The sequence below is a fragment of the Mesocricetus auratus genome, unplaced genomic scaffold (assembly GCF_017639785.1).
Source record: "Mesocricetus auratus isolate SY011 unplaced genomic scaffold, BCM_Maur_2.0 Super-Scaffold_100004, whole genome shotgun sequence".
Lineage (NCBI taxonomy): Eukaryota > Metazoa > Chordata > Mammalia > Rodentia > Cricetidae > Mesocricetus > Mesocricetus auratus.
The window spans coordinates 30,565,623-30,588,991 of NW_024429189.1; the positions used below are offsets into that span (position 1 = coordinate 30,565,623).

Sequence of the window (23,369 nt, forward strand, 5' to 3'; positions counted from 1 at the left end):
GAATAATATGGGCATTTAACAGCTGAGCCATCTTTGCAGTCCCTTGAAAGTGATATTTATTTTAAATATATGTCATATGTCAACATTGTTTTAGTAACATTGTCGTATTTGTGATAGGAGATAGGAAATTCTATACTTACTGTAACTACTGATTTTTTATTTATTATTTTTTACTTGTAATGTCATGTTAACTCAAAATAGCAATTGCTTAAATAAAATTGAAGTTCTGTCTCTTACACTTTAAGGCCAGTTTGAAACTTCACAGTCAGATTCTGATTCCTTCTGTCTTTCTGCTCTACTTTCGTTGTATTAACATCCATCTTTTAAGTCATCTTAAGGCGCAGTGCAGTTACTAAACCTAATTTGATACAACTGGAGAAAAGGAAAACTAAGGGGTGAATCTTTTTAGGAGCTCTTGTATAGTCCAGCCAACAAGTCTGATTATCTCTCATTGGCAGAACATGGCCCAATGAGCACACCTGGCAGCAAGAAAGTCCACATAATGCATTCTTGTAGCTGAGAGCCTTGATGCCTTTAGAAAAATCAGAGTTACGTGTGAAAGAAGGGAAGATGGATATTGGCAACTAGCAGATACTACTTTTTTTCCTTTTTTTTTTTCTTGGCAGTTTCTCATGGAGCCCCAGCTAGTATGTACTATCTAGGCCAGGCTGGCCTTGAACTCTCAGAGATCCTCCTGACTCTACCTTCTGAGTGCTGAGATCAAAGGTGTGCGCTACCATGCTGGGCTCACCAGAACTCCTTTTATTTTTCAAAAAGTTGAATTACAAATTGCTGTTTCACATACAAATGTTTACATACTTGTGTGATCTTTATTTTATATCCCTTATTTGATCTCACTATACTTTAAAATTGGATTCTCTTTGGGGCTGTCTGGTAAATCATGTGTATTTGTCTTTATTACTATTCATGATGGTACCATCTTAAGAAATGAGTTTCCTTAGTACAAATGTTGCTATGAGCAGTGGTGGCTCATGCCTTTAATTTGAGGCAAGCCTGGTCTACAGAGTGAGTTTCAGGACAGGCTCCAAAGATACATAAATACATACATACACATACACATACACATACACATACACATACACATACACACACACACACACACACACACACACACACACACACACACACTACAATTTAGGTGGGAGTAGTCAAAAGTTTTATTGTCCTTTATATTCTTAGAAATTGCTTCATGTTTGTTCATTTTGCTTTCCAAAATTTATTTTGTAAAAACCATTTATTTAGATTTCCTGCTTCTGTAATCCATAGTGTTGTTGTAGTTATAGTCACTATGAAAATAAATTTTAAAAATCACAAGAGAAGTAAACACTTGGCAGTCACACAGAGGTTGTTTACTGGTGAAAACATGGCATGCGCCATACTAGCAGCTTCTTTATCTTTTGTTACATTAAAAATAAATTGCTCTAGTTGGGCGGTGGTGGCACATGCCTTTAGTTCCGGTCTACAAGAGCTAGATCCAGGACAGCCAAAGGCACAGAGAAACCCTGTCTAAAAACAAAAAAAATATATATTAAATTGTTCTATTGATGTATGAAAGCATGTACTTAAATGGAGTTTTAGCATGTTGTAGAATGAAGAAAGAACGTCAGTAAAGAAAAGGTTATTCAAAGGTATATTTGGAATAAGATGTAAAAGACAGTGGTTAAGGGTGAGAGAGAAAACAGGTGTTCAGAAAACTGGAGTTGCTCTGTGAATCTGTCAAAGAATGCTATTAACATGCCATGGGTCCAGTTTATATTAAAAGATAAATAATGGTGAAATTTGAGCTATTGTTCATTTGAAAATTTTGTTCATTAATAGAAAAAAGAGAATGGTATTAATGGGTTTAGTAAAAGTCTCTTTAAGATAGAGGGTACATTTGAGGGGATTACGATCATATAACAGACCAAATTCCAAGAATTTCTTAGAACTGTGCAGACCGTGCATGATGGGATAGCCATCTGGGGGTCTTTGTTGATAAACTGTTAAAAACGTTTCTAGTGTGAATAGCCACAAACATTTTCAGTGCTTTTTTGTTGGTTGAGTAAACCGAAGAGCACGAATGCAAAAGCAAAATTTGAAGCCAAATCACAGAAGTTGCCATAAACACAGAAGTTCCCTAGTGAGGACACTGCCTGTGCCTGAATTTCATTTGTTTTTGCTGCTGCCATTTCTTAAGTTTTCCTGGGGACTAGCCAGATTAGAACTGTGAGTGAAGACAGACTAGTCCTGCCCAGATGGTAGATGAGATCTAGGTGACTTAGGTAGGGAGGCAATACTGGGGACCTGGATGGCATGACCTGGTCTGTCTTATACTGGAAGAGATGCTTCCATCTCCTGGTGTGGGGGTTTGCAACCTTAGTGTATGCCTGAATCTGCAGCTGCTCCTCCTCTCCCAGATGGCACCCATGGCTGGGAGTACTTTTTACCATCTGCACTTCTCAAAGAGTTTGTGAACTCTCTTTAATTATTGGGGATAGAAAAACTAATTGGTAAAGTGGTTAAATGTTGTACAAGATTTTAAAATTTTATCCGTGCTTTTTATATCCTATTTGTCCTTTCAAATAATATTGAAAAGCTTTAAGTGCTTTTGACTTTCATCTTTGTAAATTTGCCATCTTTGATACTTGCATTAATCCAAAATATTCTCTAATGGTTATTTATATGCAGATTGGTATTTTGAGCCAAATTCCAAAAGTATTGCCTCCTTCCAGTACTGTAGTAAGTACTGTTGTTGCCATGTGTGTAGAACAGATAACACTGAATGGGTATGGAGTACACACTTAGGAGACTTGTTCCATTCATCTAACATGCTTTCAAGTCAGCAAAGGACAATGTCACAATTGTGAAAGTAATTTAGAAAGATAAACTATATCGCCTATCAGTGCTTCTAATTTTACAAGGCATTGAAAAGTAGGAAAAGCAATTTCCTAGTTAGAAATACTTGCATAACCAGCAGAGACTAATAGAGTGACATCTGACTTGGAAAATGAACATATTCTCTGTCTGGGGAATTCTAGTTGGAGTGTTTGTGACTTTTATTTTTCCTGCTTTCAGGTTTGAATGTAATTCCTAATATGTTATAAATAAGCACCCTCCAGTAATCAGCAGACACAGGAGATATTCACCATCTTTTCTCTTTAGGCAAGTTCTACTGGCGAAAATTCTCTAGATAGTTTGTCCATTTATAAAATTAGACACTTGCCATCTTTGCTCATTTTCAAGTTCTCTGTTTACAAAACTATTAAGAAGGTGTGAAATACAGCCAAACTTCCCAGTTTATGGGAAGTGTCTGATGATTGCATTTCCTACATGTTCATTGTTCACACATGAAGAAATTTGGCAGCTGTGAGATTATTAAGTTTAGAGTGTCCAAATCTAATCCTCCCTGGGATTTCGGTTTTCTGCTTTCTGACACTACTATTTTACCCCCTTTCGTAACCATCTTTGTGGTAAATGCTGTGGTAGCATTTTTGGAGGTAAGCGATCATTAAGTTTCTTCATCTTATGTTTATCATATGCCATGAATAAATTATAGATCACAAGTTCACCAAATGCAGGTTCTGTCTTTAGGCTCTAAAAGCCACACTATCCAAATGCAGATTTCTTCAGGATGGAATGCTCTGTGAAGGCTTGTGGGATGTGGTCATTGAGATGGCAATGCTGCAATTCTAGCCTAAGTGTTCTAATTATTGTGAGGTTTTCTACTACAAAGCTTATTCTAAGTCACAAAGAATTTGTAGTTAACTCTAAAGTAGTAGAAAATGGCTTTTCATGTGCTGTTAATTTGATTTTTAATTATTATCTTTTGGGAGGGACATTTTAAGATGGGGTTTCTCTGTAGCTTTGGAGCCTGTCCTGGAACTCACTCTGTACACCAGGCTGGCCTCAAACTCAGAGAGATCCACCTGCCTCTTTCCCGAGTTCGTGCGCCGCCGCCACCTGGCTTTTAATTTCTGTAATTAATTTGATGCTAAAAACTTGAAATTATTTCTTTGTAGTTACTTCATGTGGAATTGAGTTTTTTCCCTAATGTATATTGTAGAGATTTAAAGATATGTATGTAGAGATTAACTTATGATGGCATGAGTTAAGTTAAAACCCAACAAATCTTTTGATCCTTAATAATATTAAATAGGTACTAGATATACACAGGTTAGATTGGCAAAATAAATGAAGGAGAAATGGGAACTTGAAAGGGGGAAGCTATTGGGATGCAAAGGGCATTTAGTAACAAAGAGGCTACCCCAAACTTTCATCTCCTCATCTCTTCAATGCCATTTAGTGATCCAGTGCTGTTTTCTGGTATCATTTACATATTTTAAGTGTTTCTAAATTATGGGGGTAAAGATTTTCATTACGCCAAAGATTGTTCTGGTTTTGTTTGAATGAAAGACGCTCTGTGTGAAAATTATGATCACCTTTGCTTTGGTGGTGTTCTTCAGTGGGAAAAGTAAATACAGAATCTGAAACTCTGTCCTTTGTGTTCATCCACAGGCTGTAGAAGAAGAAGATAAGATGACACCTGAACAGCTGGCAATAAAGAATGTTGGCAAGCAGGTGAGGAGACTGTAATAGGTTATTCAGTTGTATGGTAGTATGCTCTTGTAGTGTTAAAACTATTTTAGGGACCATAGTTTTTTCTTGTCTGTTTATACTACATCTTTATTCTGTCATTTAAACACAGTAAATTTTAAAGGCTACTATATTTTTATTAAATATCAAATTCTCTTTGCTATCTGTAGAGAAGAAATCATAAATTACATACTATCCTTAGTGAAAATAGTATACTAAAAATAAAGGACACTTTAGTCCTGAGATTATTTTACTGTAGATGAGGTAAAATAAAAAGGATGATAGATTATTTTACTAATAACCATCTTCTTAATGATACATTTATCAATAGGTAGGTAGTATTCCTGCAGATTTACTTCATATGTAACCATTTTTAAAGGTATACTTTGTTACTATATAGCTGATACCCTAACCCTGAGACAGTTTAGAATTCTATTGACTGAACTACTGAACTGTGAGAAAGGGTTTAAATAGTGATTCTTTTGCTCTTCTAATATGAAATATATATTTAAGCCTAGTTATCAGAGGATGGGGGGAACACACCCAGCAATTAAAAGAATCTACAGATTAATTAGACTGTTTTTCTAAAGAATGTTGATTACATTTTTCCCCATTTCATGGAACATGGTTATCATATTGCTGATGTTGGCAGAATCGTGATATTTCAGATGCAAGACACTAAGCTGTCTTTGCTTTCAGCCATCCTACCATATGCTCTGATCCCATCACATCTCACAAGCTATGTAGGTTTGGGCCAGGACCATTCTTGGATGGGAAATCTCTAAGAATCACCCAGCTGCCACAAGTAATGTGGATAACTGATAAATGAGTTACTGGTTCACTGTAAAACCAATTAATCCAGCAGAGTAGTAGGGGCAGAGGTCTGACTTTATCATAAATTTTAAAGGAAGAACTCAAATATGAGTATGTTATAATTATTGCAGTTTAAAAATTAGTGCCCTCAAACCAAAATAAAATGAAGTTCATCTTATTTTCCAGTCTGTGTGATATCAGCCTTGTTTTCATTTTCTACTGCTTATTATCATCTAATATGTTAGATTACCAATTTGGAGCAGTACACTCTCTAGAACTCACTAAATACATTACTTTCTGAGGCTGTGGTTTCTTAAGATACATGTTTTCCTTTAATGACTCACAGGAAAATGAAAGGGCTAAATTAACATTGAAACTTGTGTGTGTGTGTGTGTGTGTGTGTGTGTGTGTGTGTGTGTGTGTGTGTGTGTGTGTGTGTATATATATATCTGATGAAGTTTAGAAATCATTAGGATCACCAGGCGATGGTGGCTCACACCTTTAGTCCCAGAACTCAGGAGGCACGGGCAGAGGATCTGTCTCTGTAAGTTTCAGGTCAGCCTGGCCTGTGAAGAGTTCCAGGTTAGTTAAAGCTATACAGAGAAATTCTGTCTCAAAAAAGAAAGGAAGCCATTAGAATCGTGGTGGGTTTTGTTTTTGTTTTTTGTTTTTAAGGCAGAGTCTCACTGTGTAGCCCTTGCTGTCCTGGTACTCACCATGTAGATCAGGCTGGCATCAAAGTCGAAGAGATCCTCCTGACTCTGCTTCCCCAGATGCGGGGATTACGGGCCTGAGCAAGGTACCCATGGCTTGCATTTCTCTTATGGGCTTTCTTGGTGCCTTCACCTGGAATGTGTTTAGGTTTAATCCCCAAATAATTGTGTAGTTCAGTCATTTTGGTTACTTGTAGCATGTGTTCTCTCAGTTGTACGTTGAAATTATGGATAAGAAAAGCAGAGCTAAAACTTACACAAGCCAGGAAACAAGATTTGGGTAAAGTAATGAATCCTAGGTATTTCAAAACACATGTAAGAAAATAATGCTTTAAAATTATTTCTTATTGTATGTAATATTTACCTTATTTTAAACTTTGAAATTAAGCTGAAATAACTTATTTGTCCTTAAACATGAGTAACCATTTAATTTTTTTATAGTGAAATTTTAAGGTTCATCTTTACCTTGACGTTTTTAAAAATGGATCTGATCTGGTTTAAGAATCATGTCTGTATAAGTTACAGTGATACAGTTTTCCAGAATATCTGGATGAAGCATTCTTAACATTTTAGAATTAGTCCAAATTATATTTATATTTTTCAGTTACAGTGGCTTTTGATCTGAGAATATTTCTGAATCACTTTCTTGAAATATTAAGATTTTACAGAATTTTATTTTTACAAAGATAAAACAATTCCCATTGCATGCTTACCCACTCCTAAAATAGAGTATCATCAGACATTAAAATACGTTAATGACAGAATGTACATACTACTCACGTACACATGATAAGTGTACCTTTTTAAATTGTATGATTATGAGTTTTACCTGTTACCCTTTATGAAAATCTATGGTACATATCTGCAACTAGCATTGATTGCACAAATCATTCTTTCATTGGGTAATTTTTAAAGCTTTTTTAAGAAAACAAATTTAGAAATCTTAAGAATGTAACAATGTGTAAGTAAGTTGAGTGATAAAATATGTAAATTTAGGCTTATTATTAATTTAATCTGCTCTTGAAAAAAAGCAGCTTACCAGTAATACGGCTATCTTTTTCTTTCACCTTTTTTTTCTTTTAGGATCCCAAACGTCATTTGGAAGAACATGTGGATGTGCTTATGACTTCAAATATTGTCCAGTGTTTGGCAGCAATGCTGGACACTGTTGTGTTTAAATAAACAATGTAGAGCGCTGTCAGTGACACTCTCGTGTATTTCCCTTCATTGTTCCTTCCTGTTGCTTACAGTCCAGGGAGCTCTGCAGCTGATGTGGTGGCACGAAAGTCACCTGTGCCACCCTCCATCTCACTTGTGCAGCGGCTTCTGCTTATTTGTCAGGTTTTGCAGATTCCAAAGTTGTTCAAGAATACATCAAAGTGGACAAATTTTGTTAAGATCCCATTTACTATTTGAAAAAAATCAGTAGCACAAATATATTTTGATTGTTGCTTACAAAATAAAATCCATTTACAATCCATGTCTCCCGAGGTCTTTTTGGCACTGGGTGGAAGTGACAGAATAGCATTTGACAGTGCTTTGGAAGTCACACTCAAAGCTATCCTTTTCTTTGCGTTTTGAAATCTTATAACACATGAAACATCACTGTGGTGACAAAATTTCACAAATTAGTGATTGCCATTAGTGAGTGACTTTCTCATTAGTGAGTAACCCAGATAAAATACTGAGCTTTTTTAAAGTCTTTCTCTCAAGCCAACATTATATATTCATATCTTAACATATTACACTTTCAGAATTTCAGAAAAGTACACTTAAAAGGCGGACAATCTAATTTTAAATTCACAATTTGAATAGTGTATTCTACGAACAATTTTGAAACTGTCTAGAAGTTGGCTGCTGGAAACACTACTAGTTTTCATGTAACCTAGTCATGGAAAGTTAAAAAAAATCCTAGTGTGAATTGAATATCATACGCTTATAAACAATAGTTTTGTTTCCTTTCCTCAATTAAATTGAAGTACTCAGTGTTTGACATAACGTTGATTATTGGCAGTTCTCATAGCTTCTTACCTAAAGAAAATGGTCAATACCCTCCTTGTTTATACTTACTGAAAAACAATTTAGTGAATACCCTGAGTAGTATCTAACATTATGGAGACAAAGATATTCTAGGTTGTACCCTTATGAAAATATGGTGGAAGTATTTCTAATACTTTGAAAGGAAGGTTATATTGGATAGCTTTGCCTACTGGGGATATCATGAATGCCATGGTATACCCAAATAGTGTCCTAATTCAACAATTCTATCTGTGCACTTTCCATCTGATGAAATTATCAGAAACTGAAGGTAGAGTTGTCTTAAATGTCCAGTATGTTTCAGTGTCTTCTTTTCTTTTTCTCTTTCTGTCTTGTCTTCCTTCCTTCTTTCCTTCCTTTCTTTATGGAATGATGTGTTCTGGGTACTTCTTGCTTGTTCTATAGGTTCTTTAGATGCAATAATAGTATTTTGTTAACTGCAGCATTACGTTATTAAGATCGCATCTCATCATTTAAAATTAAAATAAATAGAGGGTAGAATTTACCCCCTTTGATTCACACTTATGGGCATGTTTTTTGTTGTTGAATTTTTATTTTTTGTAGATAGAGTTTTCACTCTATAGAGTTTTCACTCTTTATAATTAAGTGCAATGATAATTTTCACATATCATCGAAGAACTAGGGGTGTGTGTGTGTTTCAAATAGAGTATGCCCTCAGCCAGGCGGTAGTGATGCACGCCTTTAATCCCAGCACTGGGGCAGCAGAGGCAGGCAGATCTCTCGTGACTTCGAGACCAGCCTGGTCTACAAGAGCTAGTTCCAGGACAGCCTCCAAAGCCACAGAGAAACCCTGTCTGGAAAAAACAAAAAACATAACAACAACAACAAAAAAGAGGTTTCCTTAATTTTCACTTAGTTTCCTGAAAATACCCCAGGTCAAATGCTGTGGCTAGGAAGGCCTACCTGTCCTGTCTTGCTCTTATTTGGCCTTGTGGACTTTTCTTGATTTCCAGTAGCCACCCACCACTTCCTTTTCTTTTAGCCTGCTTCATGTTGGAAACAGTACCAGTCTCCGAAGCTTCACACAATCAATCCCTCTTATCAAAAATAGTTTTTTTTTACATTTTTAAGTTGATCAAAATCAGGTCATTCTAACAGCCACTCATGGAATACCTTTGTCTAGTAATACATAACCATTTTATCAGCTTGATACCTTAGGCACAGTTAGGCATTGAACCAACTTGTTAAACACAAACTAGATACTCCCTCAACCTCTGCTACCCCACTGCCCAGCACACCCAAGTGGTGAGGAGCTAACCCTGATCCAGTAACAACCCCCCCCCCCTTGTTATTAATGCAAAGGTGTAATTCCACACTACGGAAACTGATTTGCCTGAACCAGTGTTAAGGAAACTCTTATACACAGTCCAAGTCTCACCCTAGACTTCTGTCGAGAACCTCATTTTCTTTGTGCATATACACAAAGTTCAGGGCAAACCCTCTATGTGAGGAACCACGTAATTCGGGCCTGATTACTGAAAGTGGGTCACAGTGCCTTTTCACCTCCAAATTCAATTCCTTAAAAACTAGGGAAAGCTCATACCTTGTCTATCCTCTTCACACTCTGATGGTCACTTTGGCTTTCCTTATGTTATTAAGAACCAGCATTTTTAAGAGGTGTCCAGGATGGCACAACGCTTCCAAAAGCTTAGGTGACACCCCACCCCCCCTTCCATATGTACTTAGGGCTCTGTGTCAAGCTCAGGGGGGCAACATGAGGTGAGAATCAGGAGGGAGAGGAGAGGCACTTGGTGACAGAAGCTAATGATGCAAAGAGGAGAGAGCACAAGCAACTCAAATGGGGCAAAAGTAGCTGCAAAGATTAAGGTAGGAAAATATCTAACACCATCACAGATACTCATCACCACCACCAACCCGCTGCTCCTCCAGTGCCTGAATAGCTAAGATCCTGCCTGTTTATGAAGCTTCCTGCCCTGGAGCTGAGGTTTGCTTTCAAAGCGAAAATGAGTCTGGTGTTATTTTTCTCCCAGAAAATTGCTTCTACTTGATTGTGAGACATCTGATCAACCTGTCCGGCCTATGGCCACCAGTGCGTGACCTTGCCCCTGCGCCCTTCGGAGGCCGAAGCTGGTACCCTCTTGCAGGCACAGTGCCATAGGCTCGGCACTGGCAAGGCTATACACTAAACACCACAACATACCGAATCAGTTAACCCTTCTCTGACCATGCCTGAGTCCCACCCCTCTTTCCCAGCATTGGGCTCTGCTGCTCTGGCCGGGGGTACTCGGGCGGCTGGATTGAAGGCAGAGACCCCACTTGTGTGCAGCACGGATGGAGTGTGAGCCTCCAGGGTCCGAGCCTGACGCGGTCGTCTGGCGTTCTCAGTCTCCCGGAGCCTGCCGCCTCTTGACCACCTTGCTGGCCCGAGCTGAGCTAAGCCGGGGAATAGCTCCGCATTCCTGCGCCTATCGCCTTCAGGGAAGAAAGCTACAGAGCAGGTTGGCTGTGCCTGGCCACATGCAGCAGCTCTGGGTTTGTAGAGTCAGGTGTGTTCTGGGCTTGAGGCCGGCGGCTGGCCTCCCGTGGAGCAGATACTGGGAGATCTTTTTCCCCAACATCTATCTCAAAGTTGCTTGGGGCCTCGTGTTATTCGTGCCAAAATCTCTTGAAACCGGTTCTTTTCTCTAATCCTTTCAAAATTACTGGCATGGATTCTTTTTCTCTCCCTCTGGATTATGTAAACATTACACCACACACACACACACACACACACACACACACACGAGTTCAGTAAGATCACTGCGTTGACACCACTTCCACTCTGTCTCCCCAGATCAACGCTTCTAGCGAACCCATTTGCACTGGGGATTCAGCCCTCTTTCCTGGCGAGGCTTATGAACCTGTCACCCAGCCAGTGCCTCCTAAAGGAGGAAGTGCGGTGGGACTCGAAGGATACATGGCGCCCGCCCCCAGCTAGCTGCTCTTCAGATGATCTGCAACCAAGTTGGCTGATAAAATATTTAGTAGCGACCCAGTAAACATGACTGCAAATACATTAAAGCACTTCAGCGCGGCGACGGCTTATGATTATTTCAAAACTTAAAAAGGAGATCATAGATTGTCACTGTTTCTGTACCCCAGCCGGAAACCGAACCTTCCCGAGGTGGGTTGATGGGTGGATGAGCTGCTTCGCCTCCCCTTCTTTCTCCAGCAGAACGCTGAGGCTTTCCGCGGCGGAGGTTTGTTTATTTATTTATTTAGTCCTGTAGTTTAAAGGTGGGGGAGGGGGCGTCAAGGACACACAGTACCGACTCACAAAGCAGGCTCAGGTGTGTGAGCTTCTGTGTATTAACTGGAAAAGACAGACTCTGGAAGTTTTACAGGGCGAGAAGAGGCCACCGGCTCGCGCTTTGTATACTTTGCACTTGAAATCGTTACATTCAACTGAATATTTGGCTCATTCAGATCCGAAAAGTCTCCTAGCATCATCGAATTCCCTCCTCCGCCCCTCCTCTCTAAAGGGGGGGGGTAGAAAATGTTTAGTAAATTGCACATCTTTGAATCTTCCTAAAGCAGTGGTCACAAAGCTTAAAGGTGACATAACAGAGCTCACGTAAACCAACACACTTCCCCCACCCCCCAAGCCAACAATAAAATCATCCCCTTCAATTTGCCATGATCGTCGCGACCAGGAGCCAGGTGATTATCCTAATTAATGTCTATCTAATTAAATTACTGTCAGCAGCTAACCAATGGCAGGAGCCGTTTCATCGGCTGCATAAGCAGCAAGATCAAAAGTGAGCCTTTTCTGATTGCTGCATAGTGTCAATTGGCCAATCTCTTCTCCCAGGGAAAAAAAAAGTAAATCAAACCTTTGAGAAGCATTTGCTGGTTGAAGTGCTTTCTGTCTAGTGAGGGGTCTGTGGATTCCTAGTTTATGATAAACAGGACTTTAAAAACCAGGGACGAGAGGGCGAGCGTTCAGGTTCTAGAGCTATGCAGCTGGAGCACTGCCTCTCTCCTTCTATCATGCTCTCCAAGAAATTTCTCAATGTGAGCAGCAGCTACCCACATTCGGGCGGATCTGAGCTTGTCTTGCACGATCATCCCATTATCTCGACCACTGACAACCTGGAGAGAAGTTCACCTTTGAAAAAAATTACCAGGGGGATGACGAATCAGTCAGATACAGACAATTTTCCTGACTCCAAGGACTCACCAGGGGACGTCCAGAGAAGTAAACTCTCTCCTGTCTTGGACGGGGTCTCTGAGCTTCGTCACAGTTTCGATGGCTCTGCTGCAGATCGTTACCTCCTCTCTCAGTCCAGCCAGCCACAGTCTGCGGCCACTGCTCCCAGTGCCATGTTCCCGTACCCCGGCCAGCACGGACCAGCGCATCCCGCCTTCTCCATCGGCAGCCCCAGTCGCTACATGGCCCACCACCCGGTTATCACCAACGGAGCTTACAACAGCCTGCTGTCCAACTCCTCGCCGCAGGGCTACCCCACGGCCGGCTACCCCTACCCGCAGCAGTACGGCCACTCCTACCAAGGAGCTCCGTTCTACCAGTTCTCCTCCACCCAGCCGGGGTTGGTGCCGGGCAAGGCGCAGGTATACCTGTGCAACAGGCCACTTTGGCTGAAATTTCATCGGCACCAAACGGAGATGATCATCACTAAACAGGGAAGGTAATGCTACTTTCTTGGCTGCCGCCGTTCCAGGCGTGACCCTGGACGAGCGCACCCAAGTTGCGACCGCCGGGCAGCGACGATGTGGGGTCGGGGAGCGGAGTGAAAAGGCGCTCGGTTGCGCCCTGGAGTTGGCTGGTTTTGGAAAAGGGGAAGGTGGAAGGGATAAGAACCACCGCGGTGATGTTGGTGGCAGGGAGCCTGCTGTACCACTGCGGTCGGAGAGCCAGTCAGTGGCTGGAGCAAGAGGAAGAGCCGTGGCCTCTGCCAGGCGTTAGAGCAACTCATCAAGGCTGGCCTGTGCCGACAGGTGGAGAAGCAGGTCGCCAACCCCGCTCTTCACCCTGATACCTGCCGGCCCCCTACTGCAGAGCACTCGCTGCTGTCTCCCCGACTTTGGCCTTTCGTCTTCCCCTCTCCCACTATCCCTTTTCCAGATCAGCGAATATTCAGTCGTTCAGGCACACTGTGAGGACAAGTTTTGCTAGGCTATATGGCGCCCCGCTTCTAGCATTTAATTTCTAACATTTATTTTCTTTTTTCATTGTTTTCTCTCCCTTCTTAATTTAAACAGGCGCATGTTTCCCTTTTTGAGTTTTAACATTTCTGGTCTCGATCCCACCGCTCATTATAATATTTTTGTGGATGTGATTTTGGCGGATCCCAATCACTGGAGGTTTCAAGGAGGCAAATGGGTTCCTTGTGGCAAAGCGGACACCAATGTGCAAGGCAAGTCCTTCCAATTAACACGTTTTCTTGACACTTATTTAGGTGAGAATGATTAATTAAAGCCTTTGTGGACTGGCTCGAGCGACTTTTAAAACGATCGGCCAATGACTTCCTAAAGAAGAGAGGGACAGAGGGACAGACTGAGCGGCAAGAAAGGGGAGGATTATGCAAAAGCTATTTTAATCATTCCCACTTAATGGGAAGAAATCGCGGCTTAAAAAAAATTAGCTCAGCTAATGGGCCACACTGTGAAGGTGTGTGTGTGTGTGTGTGTGTGTGTGTGTGTGTGTGTGTGTGTGTGATGTGGTGCAGAGTTGGGGCTGGACAGTAAACCTATTTTAATAATCCCCAGTTAATAGAAGAAAGTATGCCCCCCCCCAAGAAACAGCTAGTAGGCTTCACTGTGTAGTAAGGTGTGTGTGTGTGTGTGTGTGTGTGTGTGTGTGTGTATTTCATGTGCTAAGTAGTTGGGACTGGGCAGTGCCCATAGCATATGTAAACAAGCTATTTCTTTATCAAGGAAACCGGGTCTATATGCATCCGGATTCCCCCAACACTGGGGCTCACTGGATGCGGCAAGAAATCTCTTTTGGAAAATTAAAACTAACCAACAACAAGGGAGCATCAAACAACAATGGGCAGGTCAGTCTCCTCTCTCTCTCTCTCTCTCTCTCTCTCTCTCTCTCTCTCTCTCTCTCTCTCTCTCTCTCGACACACCCTTCTTTAGTTTACAGCAGCACGAAAAACTGGGTAGGATTTGTTTCCATCAGTGAGGACTTGGAAAATAATTTCTACCTCTCAAAATTATATTTAATCCATTAAGTTGCTTTCTTTGCCTTCCACCGACCTCATTCTGGAATTCACCTTCACAAACGCAAATACTGATTCGTTTTGAAAAATAAACGCACGAGATTTGAGATTTATAGGTGGTGAAAAATCTTTGTTCCTCTTCTAAGGAGGACTAGGGGAAAGGGACTGATAATTGGCATCCAGGCTTTGTTTTCCCCAGTGCCCAGAGGATCCTGGCTCCCAGAGGTCCGGGCCAGTGTGTCCTGGCCACCCTGTCACTGGGAGGCGAGTCCCATAGTCAGTATGGGGGCAGTGGGCTCCAGTTGGCCGAGCCTGGCCCAGAGCGAGCCCCGGGCTGGTGCAAACAGGCACGCGTTAAAAGGCGCTCTCCTTTCTCTTCGCCGGACAGATGGTGGTTTTACAGTCCCTGCACAAGTACCAGCCCCGTCTGCACGTGGTAGAAGTGAACGAGGATGGCACAGAGGACACTAGCCAGCCTGGCCGCGTCCAGACGTTCACTTTCCCGGAGACTCAGTTCATCGCTGTCACCGCCTATCAGAACACCGATGTAAGGAGGCTCGGGGCTGGGCGCGGGCAAGTGGCACCCCCTTATGCCCTGGTCTTTCATTACTCTGTGCAGACTAGCCTTGGTAACAGCTGGTCCTGCAGCACAGCTTGGGATAGGGCTAGGGGCCTGCCAGGCCCTTCCCCCAAATACCTAGCTAGTGGGGAAGCTCAGCCTGTGTGCTTCCAGCCCCGCCACGCGCCCCCCCTCCCCAGCTGTGTGGTGGCCACGATTTCTAGGACCGATCATTTTCGAGATTTAGTTTGGTCCTCAAACTGGAACACGTTAAAACGTGCGTTTTCTACCTTTCCAAATTCTCTTTTGGGAAACAGGCAGATCTATCCCGTGCATTTTATTAGCAAGCTATGAAATCTAAAATAAAAATGTTTCTAAGAATCTCAGAATTGGTGGCTAAAATGAACAGGTATTACTATTCTGAGAGTTCAGAACAGGAGAGTATATGCACATTTGTAGAAATGCAATTTGAAAACGCCAATAAAATAAAATTACAGGGAGTTTGCTAGCACTAGAACTTACGCAGTATTTGCATGTTTGCAAAAACTGATTTTAGAAGCTGATGTAACTCTAGAACTATAGAAGTTCCGTGTTTGGTCATGTAAGTAAAAATATCAGAAATGAAATAATTATTTTAAATCAAGCCAGTTTTAAGATGCAGTTTACAGTTTTTTAAAATTGAGAATCAGAATTGACCCATTTAAAAAATATCTGTGGCTGAACTCTTGAAACCAGTAAAGTGAAAGATATTAAAGATTTTTTGTCTTAGTGTGTTGCATGTAATCAGCACACTATGTGAATCATCTTACAGCATACAGGAGAGCTAACTGAAATGCTATCAAGTGTTACTAATTTAAAGCCAGCTCATTGCTTTTCCTCTCCTGCTGAAGTTTTGCTAGAGAACCTTTGCTATTTAATGACTCAGTAGGCCCAAGCCCCTGTCAATGGCAGATGATATATTCTCAAACATGCAGCCTTTCCATGCAGCAGGGGAGATCATAATCACCCTTCTCTTTTTCCAGATTACACAACTAAAAATAGATCACAACCCCTTTGCAAAAGGATTTCGAGATAATTATGACACGTAAGTAATCTTATATGTTCCTTCTCAAGTAGCTGTTGAACTGGCCACTAGCTTAAGTGAGGGTGGATTGTTGCATTGAAGTTGTTTGAGAGTCAAATGTAGGAGGAAATTGTATGAGATTTTTTCCCCCCTTCCTTATCATGTTGGTTCTCTCTATGCACCTTGTGGCTTGGTATTTGTGTGATTTTGGTTGAAAGTTTTCTCTACTTATTTTTAGATTTCTTTCAAATGCCAAAGTTATTGGCCTCCCTGGGGTTAGCTGGCTGGCTAAGGAAGCTGCCTTGGTTCCCCCCAGCGCATGCTGTATGCATGGCTGCAGATGCTCAACTCAGGTTGTCTGTGTCTGAACAGGGGCAAGTCTGCCTGAGAGTGCATGTGGCCCTGGCAGTTGTTACAGTCTCCTTAGCATATGTGACTTTTGTGTGATAGCATTTCCTTTGAAGTTTACTATGGACTGGACTGAATGAAAATGTGCACTCACCAGTTTGTGAGCAGAACTTAACTTATAGTCATTACAGGCTTTGAGCAGCACTGAGATGTGGTTGAATCTTCTTTGTAAGCTTCAGAAGAAAAATGTCTCCTCTTACTTTTTGCATCTATGGCTTAATTAAATGTATTGGTTCCCTTTCTTCAGGCCCTTCTTGAACAAGGCTGTGGTCTGGGTGCAAACTGAATTCTTTCTAGATTTGTTCTGGGTCTCTCATGCAGGGACTATATAGCACCTGAGAGTTTTCAGATAATGTTATATAGCAAAATGTAAAGTGGGATTGTGTCATTCGCCTACTTCTTTTTCTGACTATAAAAGATAAAGGGAAATATGTACTTTAATTTCCTGGCTTTGGGATAGAGCTAAAGCGGTGATGTCTTTGACTAGGATCAGATTATGTATGGAGGAAGAAACAGGGAGCTCCTTTGCCCCAATCTCCAGACACCATCTCCCCTCTCCATTTTTTAAATAACAAGTGGGAAAGTCATTGATGTTTATTGGCTGCAACTTTCTTATGTGTCCCTCCAAAGCAGTCCCAAAATTATGAATATGATCTCTAGAATAAAACTTTGCTGCTTCAGGTCTCAAAATATGAGAAAAAATGGGTCCAATACAGTGGGAAGAATGTGGTCCAAGAGACTAGGGATGCTGGAAGAGAGTTGTATAGATTTTGAGCTTTTAATTCTGTTAACATCTGCTCAAAAGCATCTATTTTGCACAAATCAATTCAGTAATCCCAAGTGTTTTGAGACCTGCATGGGCATCTTTTAACTGTATCTTTTCAGACTGCTTTATTTTTTCTTTTAAAGAATATTGTGGTGGCAAACAGAGAAGATACTTGTACCTTGCTAATTATGTTCCCTCCCTGCCTCCCTCCACTTAAGAAAAAAATTGAAGCTGGGATTAAATTTCAGGAGGGGATTTACTTTTTATTTTTTATTTCTTTGTAAACAGAATACACCTGAGCAGTCATAGTAACTCTCAGCTGTCCCTTGTCTCCTGACTGCCTTCTGCTGGATAAACCCCTCCTGTTCTCAAATCATGGCATCTTATTTATACAAAAGTAATGCCTGGGTTTAGGGGGATGAGAGGGAGTTGAGTAGATCTATCATTCTCTCTCCTCTTTCAGATTAGCAATCTTGGCCTGGTGTGATTAGAGAGCATCGTGGAGTGGATGGGCATGAGAGTTCAAGGGATCCTGGAAGGTTGCTTGGCCACACCCGGGGGAGGGGGGGTTCTCCTCATAGGATTAAGATCTGACAATAACAAGACACTCCTTTTAAAACAGTGTGTTGACTAAAGATGCAAACATTACATGTGAGCTAAATAAAAAGTGAGTTATGTTTGTATGTGTATGAGGAAACACAACATCGTTCAACTTCAATTCTAATGGGATCACCTAGGCCCAGGGCCTGAAGTTAGTCTTTATCTAAGAAAATCGCCCCCCAACACAATCTGTCTTGACTATTGGGCAAGTTCTCGGTTTCCTCATCGTTAAAGTGGAGTAATAGTACCTAAGAGAGTTGTTGTGAGTTAAAGAAATCTATCTGTGAATATGTAAATAATTTCCATGTGTCCAGCTAAGCTCTGTAAGGAAGCCTTGGTTATTAGTGGTTGGTTGCTTGGATGAAGGTGTTAACTGTAAATCTTTCCTGCCCAAAGGGCCTTTGTCCTCTTTTTCTTTTAGCAAAGGATCAAAAGCTGGATAGAGAAGACAGGAGTACACTTTTTTTTCCCTTAAAGAATTTTATTGATTAATGAGTTGCTTCCACGTAGTAATTTGTTTGCATTGGTAGAAATGGGAGTTAAAGGGTGTACAAAGGGGGAGGCAGCAGACAAAAGTACTTTAGAGGATTCCAGCAGCAATCCTCTGGGGCTCTGAAGGCCGGCGAAAGTCAGCCTTTGACGGTATTACCTGGACATGTCCGTCCCTATTCTCCACGAGGGTTTTCCCGTCTAGGGATTTCTTAAACTACCTTAAAAAAGAAAAGGAATCCCTTGAACAACTCAGTGGACTCAGGAGGTCTTAAAAAGGTGGAGAGAGTGGACCACTTGTTTAGAAATATCACCCATAAATTCGCCAGAGAGGAAAGGCCCAGCGGGCAAATAGCACCATGGTGCCTAGATAACTCTTCCATAATGTTAGCACCTTGCTGGACCAGTGGATTGAGGCCTCGTCTTGGTCCGCATGCACTTAAGAGGGAACAGGGGAAGATGGAAGACCTCCTCCACTCTTTGCTTTGTGTCCGGCTCAGGTTCCAGCAGATAAGCTGGTGTCACTCCAGTTTGGGCTATGGAGGGTGCGGGTCTGTGATCTTCCGCATCCTGTATGGCAAGCGCAACTTGCAACTTACGGAAGGACTGTTGTGCGGGTGGGCAAAACTAGAGGTGGCTTTCCCTCCAGGACCCCTAAAGGGACCTCTGCGCCACCCCTCGGTTCTCTCTTTCTCCCTCTCCCTCAGGATCTACACGGGCTGCGACATGGACCGTCTGACCCCGTCGCCCAACGACTCTCCGCGCTCGCAGATCGTGCCCGGAGCCCGCTACGCCATGGCCGGCTCTTTCCTGCAGGATCAGTTCGTGAGCAACTACGCCAAGGCCCGCTTCCACCCGGGAGCCGGCGCGGGCCCCGGCCCGGGGACGGACCGCAGCGTGCCGCACACCAACGGGCTGCTGTCCCCGCAGCAGGCCGAGGACCCGGGAGCGCCGTCGCCGCAGCGCTGGTTCGTGACGCCGGCCAACAACCGGCTGGACTTCGCCGCCTCGGCCTACGACACGGCCACGGACTTCGCGGGCAACGCGGCCACGCTGCTGTCGTACGCGGCCGCCGGCGTGAAGGCGCTGCCGCTGCAGGCCGCGGGCTGCACGGGCCGCCCGCTGGGCTACTACGCCGACCCTTCGGGCTGGGGCGCGCGCAGCCCCCCGCAGTACTGCGGCGCCAAGTCGGGCTCGGTGCTGCCCTGCTGGCCCAACAGCGCCGCGGCCGCCGCGCGCATGGCCGGAGCCAACCCCTACCTGGGCGAGGAGGCCGAGGGCCTGGCTGCCGAGCGCTCGCCCCTGGCGCCCGCCGCCGCCGCCGACGAAGCCAAGCCCAAGGACCTGTCCGACTCCAGCTGGATCGAGACGCCCTCCTCCATCAAGTCCATCGACTCGAGCGACTCGGGCATTTACGAGCAGGCCAAGCGGAGGCGGATCTCGCCCGCCGACACGCCGGTGTCCGAGAGCTCGTCCCCGCTCAAGAGCGAGGTGCTGGCCCAGCGGGACTGCGAGAAGAACTGCGCCAAGGACATAGGCGGCTACTACGGCTTCTACTCGCACAGCTAGGCCGTCCGGGCCGCCCGCCGGCCCCGCGCCCTCCCCGGCCCCTCTGCTCTGCCCCACGTCCTCCTCCCCAGGCCCGCTCTTGCGCACTCGCTCTTTCACTTGACCCTCGATGACCGTCTGCGGGGGATAAGTGCAGGTCTCCCATTCTGATTTTTAAACTCTGTTTCTTTCTTTCTGCACAGCCATCTCGCAGTTAGCGCACCGACCTTGAACCTGGCTGTGGACCTTGTGGTTTTCCAACTTTTCTTCTGTGAAGTTATGAGTTTCCCTGTCTTTCCCCCACCCCCCCCCCCACCCCTCACCACCTTCTTCTTTCTCTTGGAATGGAACTCTTCAACTTTAGGAGACCTGGGCATTCCTGTCAGGCAGCAGCGATCCCGACCTGCCTTGTCTTGGCCTCCCTATTAACCACATAGGATGTTGACTCTAGAACCTGCACCCACCCAGCGCGTCCTTTCTTATACCCGAGTGGATGGATGGATGGATGGATGGATGGATGGATGGATGGATGGTAGGGATGTTCATAATTTTAGTGGAACAAAGCCTGTGAAATGATTGTATATAGTGTTAATTTATTGTAACGAATGGCTAGTTTTTATTCTTATTGTCAAGGCACAAAACCAGTTCATGCTTAACTTTTTATTCCTCTCCTTCCTTTTCTTTTTCTCCTTTCACTCCTTCTTTCTCTCCCCACCCTCTCTTCGTTTTCTTGTGAGATATTAAAGATATTCTAAGAGGCTCTGGAAACATGAAACACTCCCTAATGATGGCGCTCTCACTTCTCAGTTTATTGCATGACATAACCACTCTGGGCCCCAGTGCATACCAAAAAGCTAGGGAGAATCCCCCGAACACCTGTAAAAGCTAGTTGTCCGTTCCTAGGCCAGTCGATTAAGTGGCATGATGCCTGCAAAGCAGAGTTAACTGGAGTTGTCTGTTTACCCCCTTCCTTCTGAATGGAATAGCTCCACATCAGCAATATTATTTTGCCTTATTTGTTTTTCCCCAAAGTGCCAAATCCATTACTGGTCTGTGCAGGTGCCAAATATGCTGACAAACTGTTTCTGAATATCTTTTCAGTTCCCACTCCACCTTTATATGCTGTAAATCTTTGTAACGAATAATCTAATGATATAGATGACTGAATTGTTGGTAACTATAGTGTAGTCTAGTGAAGATGAATTGTGTGAGTTGTATATTTTATTGCATTTTAGTTTTGAAAACGATTCCCCCCACCACTTAGAGACAGCTGAAATTTGACTTTCTTGGGAAAACACTAGCATTATTGCAAGTAAGACTGATTGCCCTCCCAGTCTTGTTATATTTGATAAGGAGCATTAATCCCCCTGGAAATAGATTAGTAGGATTTCTAATGTTGTGTAGCAAACTTATACTTTTTTGTACTTTAAAATCAATGTGAAATATGCATCATACACAATATTCAATCTAGATTCCAGTCCATGGGGGGATTTTTTTCCTAATAGGAATTCAGGGTCTAAACGTGTGTATACATTGGCTCTTCTGTAAATCAAATGTTGTGATTTTTATATTTGTTTTGTTTTGTCTGTGAACTGAATAATTTATACAAGTACACACTCCACTGAGACTCGTTTTGTTTTCTGCTCGTTTGTATCGTCTGTGTATAACAAGTAAAATAAACCTGGTAAAACGCTAACAATGGTGTTTGAGAGCAGTTTACAGTTTGAAAATAATTATTATAGGTTATGGCTTTCAAGTGTTAAGCAGTACTGGTCCCTTCCCTCTTTTCTGGGAGTCTAGTAATAGTCACCTCTTACATCCCCTGAATTTTGTTTTGTAGCACTGTAAGGATTATTTTTTCTTATTTACAATTATTTAATTCTCTATGAGTGTAGTTCTCTTTACTGCTGTATTTTTTTTTTTCTAGGAAAATATACACACCTTCTTTCTCCTAGCTCTACCTCTCTCCGAAGTTGAAGTGACTGGAAAGGGAGAGTGTTTAGATGAGTTTAGCATACCTTAAATTTCACAAGGCAAGGCCTTAGGTGAGAGCAGGGTACAATTTAAAGGGAGTCAAGACAAACTATTGACTGACTGCAGGTGCTGATAAATTTGGTTTTCCAAAGAGACCTTGGAGGTGATTGGCGAATCTTTATAAATGCAAACGCCCCGAAGGGCCCTACATCTCTAGAAAGGTCGGTTTTAGGTATTATTCCGGGTGGGGTGGAGCACGACCCGCAGAACCTACACGTGGAAGAGTGGTTTTTAAGGACTTAAAAACTTACTTTGGAGGGGGGGGGCTGGGGAGTGAGGAGTGATGGCTGGGGCGTCTACACTCTCGTCTATAATGGAATCCTTGCCGTAGTTTCACCCAGGTCAGGTCTCCACCCTTGTGAACAAATGGCGGTGAGGCATTTCTTGCGCAAGTTTGCAATTATGTTTTGCCTCGTAGAGGCGACTTCTGTACTTTTGTCTCCAAAGACAGGGTGACTCCGGAAAGGGGCAGGAAATGGTTCAACCTTCTCCTTTAGTCTGAGTTGGCCTGGGGCGACAGAACTAAATTTATCAGCACCCAGAATTTGTCCTGTGTCCCCTTTGTGGTGTGACAGATGTAAAGAGCCTTCAAAATTCCAATTAAAATGAAAAGTCGAGGGGGGGAAAATTGCACTGATTTGCCTTCCCTGGATAATCCCGCCGCTAGACGGCGTTCCGTGGAGTCTTGTGCGCCACAGACAGACAGAGAGAAAAACAAAAAACAAAAAACCGATGACTGATTTTCCTTTGTTTTTCCTTTCCCCTCTCGTCACCTACGAAGCAAAGACGACGACAAAAAGTACAAACACGGTGTGTGTGTTGGGCGAGGAGCGGAGCAGTGTGTTCCCGTGACCCAGCGCCCACCCGGGGGGCTGCGCTCCCAGCTCGCCCGCCTTCCCCGGGGGCCCGGCCGCAGCACGTGCAGCCCCGGGGCCGCGTGGAGCGCGCGCGCGCTCGTTCGCTCGCTCGCGGGGGGAACCGGGGCTCCGGGGCGCGTGGCCGCGGGCTGCCCGGGCGAGCACGCTCGGACCCGAGGCCGGCTCGCGGGAGCCCGGTCCCAGGGAGCCCGGGAGTGGTGTCAAGTGCGTAAGCGAAGCCCTTAGCATCCCGAGGAGAGATTTCACAGGAACGAAGCGCCTCGTGCGTGCGCAAAGACGCGCTCTGGCTGCTCTTAGCAAGCTTCAAAAACATTGGGGAGGTCGTTTCCCTCGCAGCTCCGCCATCTGCTGTGTGGACTGAGTCAGCGTGAGGTAAAATTTGCAGCCACGCGCTCCTCTCCTCTCCTCTCCTCTCCCCTCGGAGGCTGTGTGCTTTCTGGTCCCCTGACAGCACGGATCACTCCTCCTCCTCCTCTGGGTGTCGAGGGAGCGGACAGGAGCCGCCGCCGGGCGCAGGACTTGGCCCTGGGAGGTCCCGGGGCGCCTCTGACTTCACGCCCCAGGCTGCCGTCGCCGACGACCCAGACGGATGGATGGTGGAACTGTACCCTCAGCCCCCTCAGTGTTTGAAGGCGTGTTTCCACAGACGGGAAGGGAGG

The 23,369-nt window shown here is 43.7% G+C and overlaps 2 protein-coding genes across 5 annotated transcripts in view; both read left to right on the forward strand.

Moving 5' to 3' along the window:
* Positions 1-7,599, forward strand: part of Psmd14 (proteasome 26S subunit, non-ATPase 14) — an 81,457-nt gene extending 73,858 nt beyond the window's left edge. Inside the window, exons 11-12 of the mRNA XM_013112644.3 lie at positions 4,516-4,578; positions 7,203-7,599. Of these exons, the coding sequence (XP_012968098.1) occupies positions 4,516-4,578; positions 7,203-7,301 (162 nt within the window). The 3' untranslated portion in view covers positions 7,302-7,599. The remainder of the gene's footprint in view (positions 1-4,515; positions 4,579-7,202) is intronic.
* Positions 7,600-10,829: 3,230 nt separating this feature from the next.
* On the forward strand, positions 10,830-21,494 carry Tbr1 (T-box brain transcription factor 1). Of its 4 annotated transcripts, none has more exons than XM_040745447.1 (6): positions 10,830-11,377; positions 13,401-13,555; positions 14,076-14,197; positions 14,754-14,912; positions 15,947-16,008; positions 18,958-21,494. In XM_040745447.1, exons 2-6 carry the CDS (start codon positions 13,405-13,407, stop codon positions 19,817-19,819), a joined length of 1,356 nt encoding a protein of 451 aa, XP_040601381.1. In that variant the 5' UTR covers positions 10,830-11,377; positions 13,401-13,404; the 3' UTR covers positions 19,820-21,494. The 4 variants fall into 4 exon arrangements, with proteins under 4 accessions (XP_040601381.1, XP_040601383.1, XP_012968028.1 ...); XM_040745449.1 differs by lacking the exon at positions 10,830-11,377 and adding an exon at positions 11,500-11,837; XM_013112574.3 differs by lacking the exon at positions 10,830-11,377 and adding an exon at positions 11,853-12,826.
* The last annotated feature ends 1,875 nt before the right edge of the window (positions 21,495-23,369 follow it).